This window comes from Eumetopias jubatus, unplaced genomic scaffold, assembly GCF_037043125.1.
Source record: "Eumetopias jubatus isolate StellerSeaLion01/CBP00866 unplaced genomic scaffold, mEumJub1_p1.0 scaffold_1, whole genome shotgun sequence".
NCBI lineage: Eukaryota > Metazoa > Chordata > Mammalia > Carnivora > Otariidae > Eumetopias > Eumetopias jubatus.
The window spans coordinates 27,798,686-27,812,788 of NW_028274807.1; the positions used below are offsets into that span (position 1 = coordinate 27,798,686).

Sequence of the window (14,103 nt, forward strand, 5' to 3'; positions counted from 1 at the left end):
AATGATTGCATTGTTTACATATTATTTGTTATTTACATGACAAATTTTCTAAAACTATATATTATCAGCTAGAATTTTCCAAATGCAAATCATTTACCTATACCAAAACTACACATTAATTATAAACGATTGATAATATTTACATAAGAACATATGTATGTGTGTGTATGGTGTGTGTGTGTGTATATGTATGTATGTGTGTATATATATCCCTCAATTACAGATAGGTGAAAGTAAATACACGTGGACATAAACTTCAGAGATCTGCTGCTGCCTCAAAATCGGAGGGTAAACTGAGAAAGAGAAATACATGAAATATGGAAAATACGTAAAAGACAAGATGCAAAGGGTATCCCCAGGTAATGGTGAATAAAGATCCCAAGATATTAATTATACACTGGGGGTAAAAGAAAATCAATGCAGACTGAAGCAGGTTACAAAGCTCTGGAATAGACTTATAGAAGATGTCTATTCCAGAAGGAATCTATTCCAGAAGAAATTTCCCCAAGAAGATAAAACTGACAACAGAATATGAGATTTAAACAACTTGCAGAGAGTTTAGAAGCACATCAGTAATACATATAGAAAACTAAGCAAACTAAAAAGTAAAACAACTCTAAGAAAAATGCAACCTGGAGGGGGGAGAATGTCAAAGTAATGTTTATGACTCAGCTCAATCCTGGGTAGCATACATAGAAATAGTAATACAAACTGAGAATTCTGATTTAATCCAAATGACAAAATTTTACATCTGTGTGTGCGTGCGTGCGTGTGTGTGTGTGTGTGTGCGCAGACAGATGGAAGGGTAGAAACTATGGGGGGGGGGGCAGGGAAAGGAGAAGGAGAGCTCCTTGTTTACATCCCCTAGCAAGGAATTCAACAGGAAATGTGGTAAACTAAGAACCACAAAAACTCAAGCATTCTGTGTTTACTTAAAGATAAGGAATTCATGCCAAAAGGATTAGATAAAATAACTGGAAGCTGTTACCACAGCAGGGGTGGGGGTTGGGTGTACTGTTGTTTGTAGTGTATATAATTAGCTGGCTCTTTACAATATATGCAGGTATTAATCTAAAAAACATGAAATTCCCAATTCAACATAAAGATATCCAACTTGAAAAAAATGACAATGTCACTATAAATGACAGATAATTTTCCCACGAGAAATAGATAAAAACTTTAGAAAACATACATTCATGTGTATTTTAAAGAAAAGAAAATGCAGACCACCTGGAAATAAGGTTAACAAAGTTGTTTTGTTTTTTTGTTTTTTCAATAACAGCAGTTTTTCAACCTTTCTTAACTTATTAGGGTGATCAACTCATCCTGGGACCAGTTTATTTAACACTTAAAATCCTGTATTCCAGAAAACCCCTCAGTCCTGGGCACACCAAGATGGCTGGTCACTCTGATTCTAACAAGTTCAAAAGTGTTTTATTAATATAAGGCTCCTATGCACAAGGCCTTTTTTTGTACTACAGAATGAAAGAAATAGTGAAAATAAGCAGTTTTTTGAAGACTGAGTTGGATGAGGGCAGAATATAGAATATTAAGGGAAAATTTTAGATTTTTAAGGTCAAGAATGGGAGCATACAGCTTATTGTAGTGAACTATACCTCAATAAAGCCTTCTTGTTTTTTTAGGGGGAAAAAAAAACACTAAAAAGGGCGCTAAGTGAAAACAACTTGAAGTTTTTGGTAAATCAAAATAAAAAGACAAAACGTAACAATGCTTTCATCTTTCAAAAATGTAAAACCAGTAATACTGTAACTAAAATATTGTAAAGATCTGGTATTAGATGATGTGGAGAACAAAGGCAAAAGAAAAAAAAATTAAATTTCCTTACAACTGACAGCCCACTCATTGTCAAGCCCTTGAGACAAGCAGCATGACCTTCCATCTAGGAACTCAACTGCCTCGATGTTAATACGTTACTAAGGGCTCAGGCGACCTTATCTTCATATTAGCCTGCTCTCCAGGATCCTGTAAGTCTCCTTTAATATATAAAAATTCCTTTGGAAACTTCCTTTATCTCTAACCCCCATCCACCACCAAAATATATGTTTGCAATCATCCTCCAAGCATATCGTCCACTGATATACATGTGAAGGGTCCCATGACCAAGGTTTCACTAGATGGTGATAAATGACCTTTTCAAAACAACAGCTAGCCCCTCAAGGTCCTGGACACCAGGCTTCTAAATTCCGTAGAGACTTGTGCTATCTCTAAGCCCCCCACAACCTGAAAGCATACAATGGACCACTCCTCATGACCCCAGTGCAGCTCTTCCTGCCCACGGGTCCTGTCCCTGGGCTTTCATAAAACCATCTTTCTGCACCGACGACATCTCAAGAATTCTTTCCTGACCGTTTGCTCCCCTGAACCCCAACATTTTCACATCATTAGAGGGGAAAAAAAGATTTGGTCATGGAATAATGCAACTGCTTGATGGTCTCACACATTTCTTGAAACGACTAGGATATTAAAAATTAAGTCAGGAGACAACGTAAGTGAATAAGAAACATAAAAATAAATGAACAAATCATTTTTGAAACAACCAAGTGAAGAAAGCAGTTTAGAATCAAATGATAGTGAAATTTCTTTAAAAAATATTGTAATATTGGCGAACAGTATTACCAATGAGAAGAAAATAAAATATACCAGAAGCAATTACTCAGTCCCTATTTTCACTCATCAATACCTTTTATTCCTTTCAAACAAAAACACAATTCAAATTTCTGCTAACAACCCAAAGGTGCACTATTAGGGTAACTCTGGTAAAATGTTTTGTTTTTTGTTGAATTATCTGGGTTACCAAAAAAAAATCATTCTTATATGCATAAAAGAAACCCTCAGAACATCAGGTGGCCGTGGCTAAGATAGGAAAAGAGAAATTATATAGGAAACCAAATTTAATTCAAGGAAACAAAATATTTTAAGAAGTTCATTTAAAAACATTAAAAACTTAAGTGAAAATGTTAATTGTACCTTAAAGAACCCTGCTTCAGGGCCACACCTGTCATATACATTCCTGGATTTACCTATCGCCATGATAATACCTTGCATGTTCGGTGTCATCATGATCTGCCACAAGGAATTTAAAGTAAGAGTTTTTGAATGAATGGTTAACATACAAAAAAAATCAAAAACCAAAATAATATCTTGACATGCAAGTTAAAAGTCTTGTCTTTCACTACTTATAAATTAACTATTGTATATTTTATGGCAAATATGATCCAATATGCATTTAAGTATCTTTCAAAAATCATCCATACAGGGCCACAGCTAGCTCCAGATGGTGCCTTTGTGCAAATTGCAAAAAGGCATCCTCTCTGAACTGAAGAATTCTAAAAAGGCACCTCCCTCTTGACAAACAAATCAAAAAGTGCTGCTCTCTGAGAACCACTTAGAACAAGCAACACTTTTTATTTTAAAAAGTGCCTCTTTAAGGTTGAGGAGCTCAGCATGAGCTCCATTTCACCTCCACTTTGGCCTGCTGGCTGGGCTCCCTTGCACAACAGTACAACCTAAGCATCTATGAGCTGCAGCCCTGTATCCATATGACTTAAGGTTCCCAGGTACATGCACTGTTAAACTGTCACTCCAATCAATTACAAAAACAAAACAAAATGCATCTCTGCCAATAGCATAAGCATTTGCACAAAAGATAGTGTTAAGTGATTAATCACAATTCTAAATTTTTTAAAATGCCAGAAGGCTCACCCTAAAACAAGCACTGAGGTGCTTGGTCAATAAATCAACATTTTTATTAAAAACATGCCAGTTTCCATAATTTTCAAGCAGCAACACGGTAATGAAATAGCTAACTGGAACAATGTACTATTAAATATTAAATACTTAAGTAATTCTTTGTTTTCATAACAGCTTATCATTCTTAGCTGTCACATTTTAAAATACAAAATGTAAATGTAAATACAAAATGTAAATTGCAAAATGAAACCACTCAAAGCACTATGAAGTTACTGTATTAGAGCAATCAAGAGATTGCATCCATCACCTCTGATTCACTGAACCTATCACCCAAATTTTGATTATATACTGACAGTCACAATATACCTAACATCTGCTTCAGAAAATTCATCCCACAAGTTCCTATCTCATAAACCAGCTTCTTATTCTCCTTATGGCCCATGTTTTCTTACATTGGCACAGTAATCTTAATGTTGTAACACCTCTGGTTTCGGTGATTAACTCTTATATAACCACTTAATTGTAATTCTGAAGTAAGTCTGAAAAAAAGTTACTTGGAAAAAACTAATATATATTAAATTCTCATCCACGCCAGTAAAAACTAACCAATGACAGAATTCAAGGTCTTCTAGGGATTACTATTCAGAAACAGCTTTACTGGCCCTCTCTCAAATATAAGAAAGATCCAATGTAAGAGTCTTAAGAAAAAAGTGCAAAAAGACAAAAGCACATTTTTATCTGGATTCTCAAGAACCGTGCATAAAGCACTGGAAGGCATTCAATAATGATGAATCGCCCAATTCACACTCACATGGAGGTTGCAGAAGCAAAAATATCCAACATCTATTTGCAATCAGGCTGTAGGATTTTTTTGGCAGGAAACAGTAGGCAAAGTATTATAATACATAATTCAAGTAAAACAGGAAAAAATTATTTTTAAATGTTCAAATTTTTTGCTATTTAATTAAACAAACCTTATTGTAATCTATCAACCTGAGAATAAACTGATCATGTATCTACATAAAAGAATTAGCTCTAGAAACATTATTCTTTTGACAAATTCTAAAAGCTTTCTACTTAAATTTTCATTTGAAATTCAAAGTTCTGTTAGCAGTTGGTAAGGTAATTTCAGACCATGGGTGGCCAAGCTGTATGTTATGCAGCAATACACATAAATGTGAAGGTGCACGCATGCCCGAAGTACGTGTATTAAATAGCCAAAGATAAGTAGGAATAGTGTAGAGGTCTACAATAAAGGTACCTCGTCATCATAACCCCCCTCCTTTGACTCAATCATGAATTTCCCTACATGAGGAATCGCCACCTCTACAACTTGCTGGTTAGAAGGTGGTTGGCTTGTGGTATTTTCAGGTTTCTGCAGGAAAAAAATTATTAGTATGAACATTAGAAAAGAGAACAATGGAAGTACCAAGTATAAAGGGCAGGGATTCCTGAGTCTTTAAAAGATATCTGCACTTGCTTAATATGAAATGAAACCACCTAAAACCAACATTAGAAGTGAAAGCATTAATCAAGTAATAACATAAGACATATAACTTTCCTTTTACAACTCAACCACTAAATTAAGTTTTTTTTTTTCCACTAAGCATCTTGGACACCAAATCCTTAAAAATAATAAACACTGGAGTTGCATTTCCTACTGCTATCTATAAGTTACAGCTGAGGTTTTTATTTTTTTTAATTCTAATAATTCTATAAATCCTTTCTTGATAACTCCATCAAAATAACACATGACCTCATCTGAACCCATGACAGTTTGTATGTTTTCTTTCTTATGGGTTTTACCTTTCTATCCTTTCTAATGAATTAATAGTATATCCAATTTATATCCATACTCTATTGTGTTTAACTCACTCTGTACAGCCTACGAGTCTTATATGATGTATTGTACAATGTATTTATGTATGTGTCTGATGAATTCTTGCTTCTGAAAAAGATGGTGTAAAGTGACATCCCTTTTTAACAATTCAATCAGAATTCTTTCTCTTTATCCTTTTCTTTGATAACAAATTCTATGAATTTCCCTACTCCACACTAATAGAGTAGAAGCCAGTGTGAAATCCAAGAAAGTCCACTCAAAGATACTAATATGGTTCATCCAAAATTCTGTCCAGATTTCAAAGATCTTATACTACTGAATAAATTTATAATTAGCATAGTCACTATTTACCTATAAACAAATTTCACAAGTACTTAAGGTGCTTGAAAGCAGCTTGCTTAAGTAATTTCAATTTGTAGCTTTAGTTTTCTGAAGCAAAAGATAAATTTTAGTTTTGACATAAAATTTTAATAAAAGCAATTAAAGGGCTTTTATTTCAATTTGAAATATAAGTAAATTCTGGAGATGAGAACATGACTTTCCAGAAGTACATATGCAAAAAGAGTTTAAACAATAAAACAAAACTAACGGCCAAGACTGACACTGTCCCTTTTAAAAGAAATGCTGCTTTTAAACATAACATATTTAGAAAAGGTTTCCTTATTTTGAGTCCTCAACTTTTCAAGAGGAAATAATCAACCTCCAAGGTTGTTGTGATCACGAGAGATAATATTCAGCTAATCCAGTATCTCATATATACTAGTTGTTCTATAATGACAAGTATTACCAGTATTACAATACTATTATGCTAAAGTGCTTGTATTTGAATAGAATAACCCAATATTACTAGCACACATACCTAGAGAGATATGCTTATTAACCCATGACAACTAAGTATTTTAAATCCTTCTAGCATATAAAAGAAGAGTAAATGTGTTTGGTCTTTATCCACAATAATGAAATTCGATCAGGTAAATTAGGAGATCTGTCTAGACCTTGTGGTGAGACACTTCTCACAATCAAATCAATCTAAAACAATACCATCTTAAGAAGAAAGAATATAAATTTAAGTAGCAACTGGGAAACTGATCAGTATCAGCATACTGATCCTTATGAAACAATATATGGCTTTTGAAAAAAAAAGTTGCACGTCGGAAAAAATAATGTTAATAAACATTTTCAGTTACCACAGAAGAGTTTCAACAGCATTTTACTGACAAGTTATATGCGTGCAAGTTGAAAAACCAAAGAAACTTTGGGTGAATGTAATAATTCTGTTGTATCATTCATCAAGTTTAGATATCCTAAGGTACCACAAAAATTTTCCATATAAAGAATTTGAGGACTCATTAAAATAAAGTACATGTGTATTTATCTTTCTCTATTATTGTCAGGTCCTATATAAACACCTTAACAACAGCTAAACCTGAAAGGAGTTAATAAGTGTTTCAGTTAATAAACGTTCCCAAAATAATTAAAATACAAAGATTTTTATTAATTGCCTGAAATCCATTAAGTGGACTGTTTTAAAAAGTGGTTTTTCATGAAAGGGCAATTAGAAAGCTATATAACTACAACCACCTTGACCCCCTACCTTTTAATCCAGTAATTCAACTATAGGGAATCTATTCTAGAGAAATAAAATGGAATATGGAGAAAAGTTCATTTCTAACAGCCTATTTATAATAATATAAAAGTAGAAGCAAATATACAGTGGGGGAATGGTATATAAATAAAGAATTTGATCACTCAATGGAATAATACTCAACCATTAAATGTTTTTCACAGAGAATTTTTAACATGGGGGAAATAGTTATGTCACAATGTTAAATGATTAAAGAAGAAAAGGCATATATACACAAAATTGTATATGCAGAAGTACTTCAGCTACAAAAATAAAGCCCAAACCTGTACATAAAAATAAGAATAAAAAAAATACCAACATATTACGTGATTAGAGCTTTGAGTAGTGGGACTACCCATGATTCTTTCTTGAAGTATACTTTTTTTGTATTTTTGAAATTTTAAAATAGTCCGTTTAAAATTAAAGACATTCTTCTAAACAGTAAGCTTTTTATACGTTTAGAGACTCTCTCTCTATGACTATGCTTCCAGGGAATTCTTAAGCTAAGGTTGGAACTTAATATATTGTATATTTGTGAAATGGTTTGTATTTAAGTAACAAAAAGAAACTAACAGCTGCTTAGTACCTGTACTACATGCTCACTACCTTCAAAAAAATAATCTTAATCCCACAAGGATCTCCATTTTATTTAAAAGCAAACTAATGTTTAGAAAAATTAAGCACCTTATTCAAGTTTGCATAGCTAGTAAGAAATAAAACCAATATTCAAAAACCCAGGACTATCCAATCCCAAAGTCTGAACACTCTTCATGTATGCAATTTAGTTTCTAAGGTATATCTTTAACTGAGAAAAACCAGTATGTGGTTATAATCCTAAACAACTAATCAGGAGACCAAGAACAGGTTGCTTCAGAGAGCCATGATTAACATATTCTTAGACATGCTGCAGGATTTATACAAACAACTCAGGCCAACTGTTGGTGCTACTCCAGCAGATATGCCAAATGGAAAAATATTTATGCTAGCTGTCTATCATACTCTCTCAATGTCATCCTCCTTTCTCAAATAAAGGTGAAGCAGTAGACTGTAGGCTTATAAGATGATACTCATATCATATATATATTAGTTATATATATTATTATAACTATATTATTACATATAAAAATACATTTAAGTGCTGGTTTCTGCAAATTTATGTTATACATGATTAGCCAAACTAAAAAAATGTTTCTGTATTAAGCTAAATAATACCTTTGGCTTTCTGATTACAGTTAAAAGGATGATACTTATTAACCATAACGTAGGCTTTAACAAATAAAATTCCTAATCAGCAAAGGGCCAAGCAAATTACATTTTTAGATCAGGCAAAAATATTTCTCCCTTTTATCTACTTCTCTGCCCTTTGTACCTCCCTAGTTTTCCTCTTCTACCACGCCCCAAGAAGTTAGACATCTCAGATCCATTACAAGAAGCATTTTCCAGGAATGCTTTAGAGTTGAATTAGCAGGGGTTCATCTTAAGCTCATTAGAATCTCCAGGACATTTGCAAAATTTGGAATAATTTAAAAAAAAACCTATATTAAAACATTTTTTATAGTAAAATGATAATAATCAAAATTTTTCACATAGGAAGTGAAATAAGTGATTTCTGATTACTTCATTCATCAAAACAGAATACCTCATTAACTGAACATTTTGGTAAATCAAGGTCCTATCATATTAAAGACCTTATTGCAATTAGCAGGTTATTGTTGAGATTAAGTTCACTAAGTAGAAAACCGTGTTAAAAAACTATGTCCTGGGGGCCTGGGTGGCTCAGTAGTTAAGCATCTTTGGCTCAGGTCATGATGGTCCTGGGTCGAGTCCTGTATCAGGCTCCCTGCTCCACAGGGAGTCTGCTTCTCCCTCTGCCCCTCCTCCCACTCATTCTCTCAATCTCTCTCTCTCTCAAATAAATAAATAAATTTTAAAAAAAGAAAAAGAAAAACTGAATGTCCTGTTCCCTTTAGTTCTCTAGGATGGTAGTCTTCAAATACTAAATTTAACCATCAAGAAACCTGCATTACAGCTGCTTGTGCTCACTAATAAAAAAATAAGTAACGACAGCAACTGAATGTTTTTGTAGTATGAAATTTGTGAAATAACATCTCTCAGAAGGTCATATGCACTGAAAACACAGTACAATACCAATGTACTCAATTTATTGCTATAAAAAGACACAACTGAGAGCTACAACACAGGCGAGTTATAATGACAATTCTGTTTGGACACTCTACTGAAATATGCATAAACCACTTTGCAAGATCACATTTATCCAGCTAATAATACTAGAACTTAGAATTTCTAGTATTTTACTTCTAAACATATTCCATGGAACAATGAAAATTATTACCTTATATTTCCAACTATTCCAATGTAATAAGACTAAAGATAGAGGGAAGGGGTGAGGGATAAAGAGAAATAATGCTAAATTTTATACTTCTCTTTTTAAGTTCCAAATCAAATGATCACTTTAGTCTATGATTTATGATTTTTCCTCATTCTCTAACGGGAAGGCCGAAATTTATTTTTAAAAAGAAGCATTTAGGGGCACCTGGGTGGCTCAGTCAAGTTAAGCAGCCAACTTGTGATTTTGGCTCAGGTCATGATCCCAAGACCCTGAGATTGAGCCCTAAATGAGGTTCTGCGCTCAGCAGGGAGTCTGCTTGAGGATTCTCTCTCTCTCTTTCCCTCTGCCCCTCCCGCTGCTTGGGCACTCATGCTCTCTCTCTCAAAAAAAATCAATAAATCTTTAAAAAAAAAGGCATCTTTAAAAAGATTACACCTGAAGGAGCTACAGTCTGGGGGTTAGGTAACACCCACAGTCCCTGATCACGTTAATGGTAGCGTTGGCCCTTGGCCCTGTCTCTCCTGACTCCCATGTAGCTACTCTCCATTACACTGATGGAAACGTCATGAAGATGGCTATGTTCAGAGAGCTAAAAGAAAAGTTCTTACCGACTGCAAAACTGTTTCAGGACTTTTATCTTCATGCTCATGTGATGCCTTGGTAATTATTCGAATAGTTTCTTCTTTCAAGTGCTTTGAGAAATCACTTCTTGATGGCTGCTCTAGATATTCTGGTTCTCCTGCTTGTGTTTCATAAGAAAAGAATCATTTGTGTATCTAATACCAATCACAGAGAGCTATCTAAAGATGAATCTGTTATTTAATTCTAATTCAACTTATAGAGTAACCAATTTTACTTTTATTTAATATACCACTCAACATAGAGCACCTACCCCAGAATTTGACCCCTCCCCCCCAAAAAAATCAGGTTCAATACTAGTCAATTACTGAAGAAAATACTCATTGTCTCATAGTCTATGGTTAGAAATTCATAGCAAATGTTTATGTCATGATAAATACTAAAATCTCATTTTGGAAAAGCATCAGCATTGTACCAAAAAAGAAAAAAAAAAAAAAAGGATTTAGTGTGTATAACAAGCCTGGTCTGAGTTTCCACAGAGAAGACAGCAGCTGTTTCTCTGGCCACAAAATCCTTTTTCACACCTCCCTGACCAAACCTAACCCTGAATGAACCCAGCCTTCTATCTTTTCTGAACCTTCCCTGGTAACTGAGTGTTGTCAGAGGAAAAACAATTGCAACCTGGCAAACTGATACTAATATAAATTCAAGACTTCAAATACCATCCTTGCAAAGAACTCTCAAAGTTTCATCTATCATCTAGGCTCTGAGCTCCAGACCCATCGATGCAACAATGTACTCTGAACATCCCACTAGATGCTTTACAGACAACCCCAAATGCTTTATATAAGTGGGCCTCTGTCTCTCTCTCCAACATAACTTTGTATCCTGTGCTCTATGCTCTTTTTCAGGTTATCTAATACATCAAAAAACAGGTTTTTCCTTTCAACCTTCAGATCTTCCACATTTTCTTCCCTCTGCCTATATATTCAACCCACTCTCAGTCTCCCAACTAAGAACTTCAATATGTCTTTTTGTTTAAATAACACTTCCTTACAAAAGTATTCCTGATTATAACAATTTTAGAGCAGGGTTTCTCAGCTTCTTGGCACTACTGACATTTTGGTTCATTTTGATTCCTTGGTGTGGAGTGGTCCTGTGCTCTACCCTCTAGATACCAAGTGGTACTGTCCCTTCAGGTGTGACAACCGGAAATGTCTTCAGTTTGTCAAATGTCCCCTGGGGGGCAAAATCACTCTCAAATGAGAACCACTGCTCTAAAGTAACTTATTCTTTCTTTTTAATAGCACTTTACCACAATTATGACTTAATTAGTATTATATTTGTTTCAAGCCCATATCCCCTGCTAGACTAAGAATCTCAAGAGTAGAGATGCTATCTCCTTTTTGTATTGCTATTTCTTCGACACCGAGCATACAATAAGCACAATGGAACTTAATGGAACAAATGAATTAATAAGTAACGGATATAAGGAATAAGAAAGTACACTAAAATGTTCTACAGTGTTACTGGGATTGGTTAAATGAGCCCTTCCAAACCAACTGGCTTGACACAACAGGACTATTGCCATCCTTTCAATACCTGATTTAAAAAAAATAAACTCTCAAAGTGAAATATTATTCAGTAAGAAATACTATAATTTCAACATATATGCATGGGGATACATCCATCCAATAAATTTTAATGAAGTATTTAACTATGTGCCAGGCACTAAGCTAGACAATGGGAATCCCAGTATGAACAAAGCAGCCAGTCTCTCAAGCCATGAAGCTTAGAGTCAACCATGGAGAATGTCATTAATCAAAGAATCACACATGTGAATTGTGACAATATTATAATAATACATGCTAGGAATAAAATGGGGGAGCGATAACTTAGATTATGGAATATGAGATAAACTGACTTTTTAGCTGAAGGATCATGGGTTGATCATCCCTCATGGAAGGATGATCTGAAAGAAGGCCAGTGTGGCTGGACTACAGTGTAAGAGGAGAGATATAGCAAGAGATGACAGGGGCCAAATCAAAGGGCCTTTGAGTCTAATTAGAAGTTTTGAGGATAAATACAATGGCAACGTGGCAAGTTGTTTTTCTTTAAGATTTTATTCATTTATCTGAGACACAGAGAGACAGAGCACAAGCAAGGAGGAGGGTCAGAGGGAGATGGAGAAGCAGACTCTGCTGAGCAGGGAGCCGGGAGCCGGATGCAGGACTCGATCCCATGACCTGAGCCGAAGGCAGACATTCAACTGACTGAGCCATCCAGGCGCCCCGTAATGTGGCAAGTTATAAAAAAAAAAATTATTATGGCTCCAGTGTGAAGAATGGATTAGAGAGGAAAGTAAAACTACAGGTCCGTGAAAATACTAGAAGGTACCAGAACAATATGAGCAAGAGATGGTGGTGCTTTTGGAGAACAGAAGCAGCAAGAGAGGTAGAGAGAATTGGTAAGATTGAAGCTGTATTTTTGACACAAAGGTTTGGAGGCTTTTGTGAAGATGACTAAGTTTTTGTCATGAGTAACTAGGATGATGGAGGTAAAATTTATTATGACAAGGAAAACCAGAGGAAGAAATGCTTACATGTGTATGACAAGAGGGAAGTTTAAAGAAGTCAAATGCCCTCATTTCTGTATTTCCTGACTTTGTACTGCAATGTTCTTTCAGTGCCCTGTATGGATGGATAGGGTAAAGAAAATTTTAGACTATAACTCCAGCTGATAGCAGGATGTGAACTTAATGCAATGAGGGCCAAGAAATCCATCTGGCCTGGCACTGGTCTAACACACTGAAACATGGATAGTCTATGTAAAATAAGTCCTTAGGAACAAAAGTAATTTTATCTGATCAATACAGTAAAATATATCTTAGGTCCCCAGGGTCAAGATTCCCTTCCACATAGGGATTTGAGTCCAAAAAACTTATGAGTAATGTTGAATGATCTTGCCTAAATGTCATACAACAGAACTTTCTTCTAGAGTTTTCCTTGTGTATGTATCTTCCAGGGAACTGACATTTGAGTGGTGCTGTAGTCACTAGGTGAACCTATGAGGATTTAACATCTGGGAGTTCAGAAACAAAAACCCAAACTTCAGCCAGCACGTTTATTGAGCCTGCGCCTTTTATATTAGTAATGAAGAAAACTGACATAAAATTCACTCACTTTAAGAACTCCCAATAAAATCAGATAATTATATACTAACTGGTCCCTCAGCTTAATATATTGTTCAGGCTTCAATTTGGAATACAGCTGGTGATTACCAATAATCTACGGAGGTATATAATATCCCTGTATCTAAAGTGTCTCACATCATTTATTCGTCCTATGAGTACTTCACTGAGATTTTTAAATGGTTATCTCCACATAAGAGATTTTCCAGCCATGCTCTAGTTCATGATGTAGAGGCTTCATTCACCTATTTGGACATTAAAGAAGACCCAACATTCTACGAGTACTCTGAACCTGTTCCTTTGGTCCACCTTCACAGTGAGTAAGGGATTGGGAGGGCTTGGGAGTGTTCTACTTGTGTACATTTCCTGTTTATGCTCTTCAACATTTTAAGAGGAGAGTTAACTCAATAATCAATTGGCTTTCTGTTACAGCATAAGAACCTTTTTTTTCTTTTTGTTAAAATTTAAATTCAATCAATCAGCCAACATATAGTACATCATTAGTTTCAGATGTAAAGCTCAATCATTCATCAGTTGCGTATAACACCCAGTGCTCATCACATCACATGTCCCCCCCTGTTTTAAGATTTTATTTATTTATTTGACAGAGAAAGAGAGAGGAGCACAAACAGGGGGAGCAGCAGAGGGAGAGGGAGAAGCAGGCTCTCCACTGCGCAGGAAGCCCAATGCAGGGCTCGATCCCTGGACCCTGGGACCATGACCTGAGCCGAAGGCAGACGCTGAACCGACTGAGCCACCCAGGTGCCCCTCACATGCCCTCCTTAATGCCCATCACCCAGTTACCCTAT

General features: G+C 35.2%; 1 protein-coding gene across 4 annotated transcripts in view; it reads right to left on the reverse strand.

The window, feature by feature from the left end:
- The window catches only part of USP25 (ubiquitin specific peptidase 25), a 126,500-nt gene that overhangs the window by 18,124 nt on the left and 94,273 nt on the right, over nt 1-14,103 (reverse strand). For 2 of the 4 annotated variants that reach the window (XR_015768425.1, XM_028113855.2), the window contains exons 18-20: nt 10,134-10,267; nt 4,973-5,086; nt 2,989-3,084 (exon numbers count right to left, since the gene is read on the reverse strand). Coding sequence is in view for 3 of the 4 variants with exons in the window: in XM_028113855.2 (XP_027969656.1) it covers nt 2,989-3,084; nt 4,973-5,086; nt 10,134-10,267 (344 nt within the window). In the remaining variant the exon portion in view is untranslated. The remainder of the gene's footprint in view (nt 1-2,988; nt 3,085-4,972; nt 5,087-10,133; nt 10,268-14,103) is intronic. The other 2 variants (XM_088024217.1, XM_028113837.2) reach the window with 2 other exon arrangements.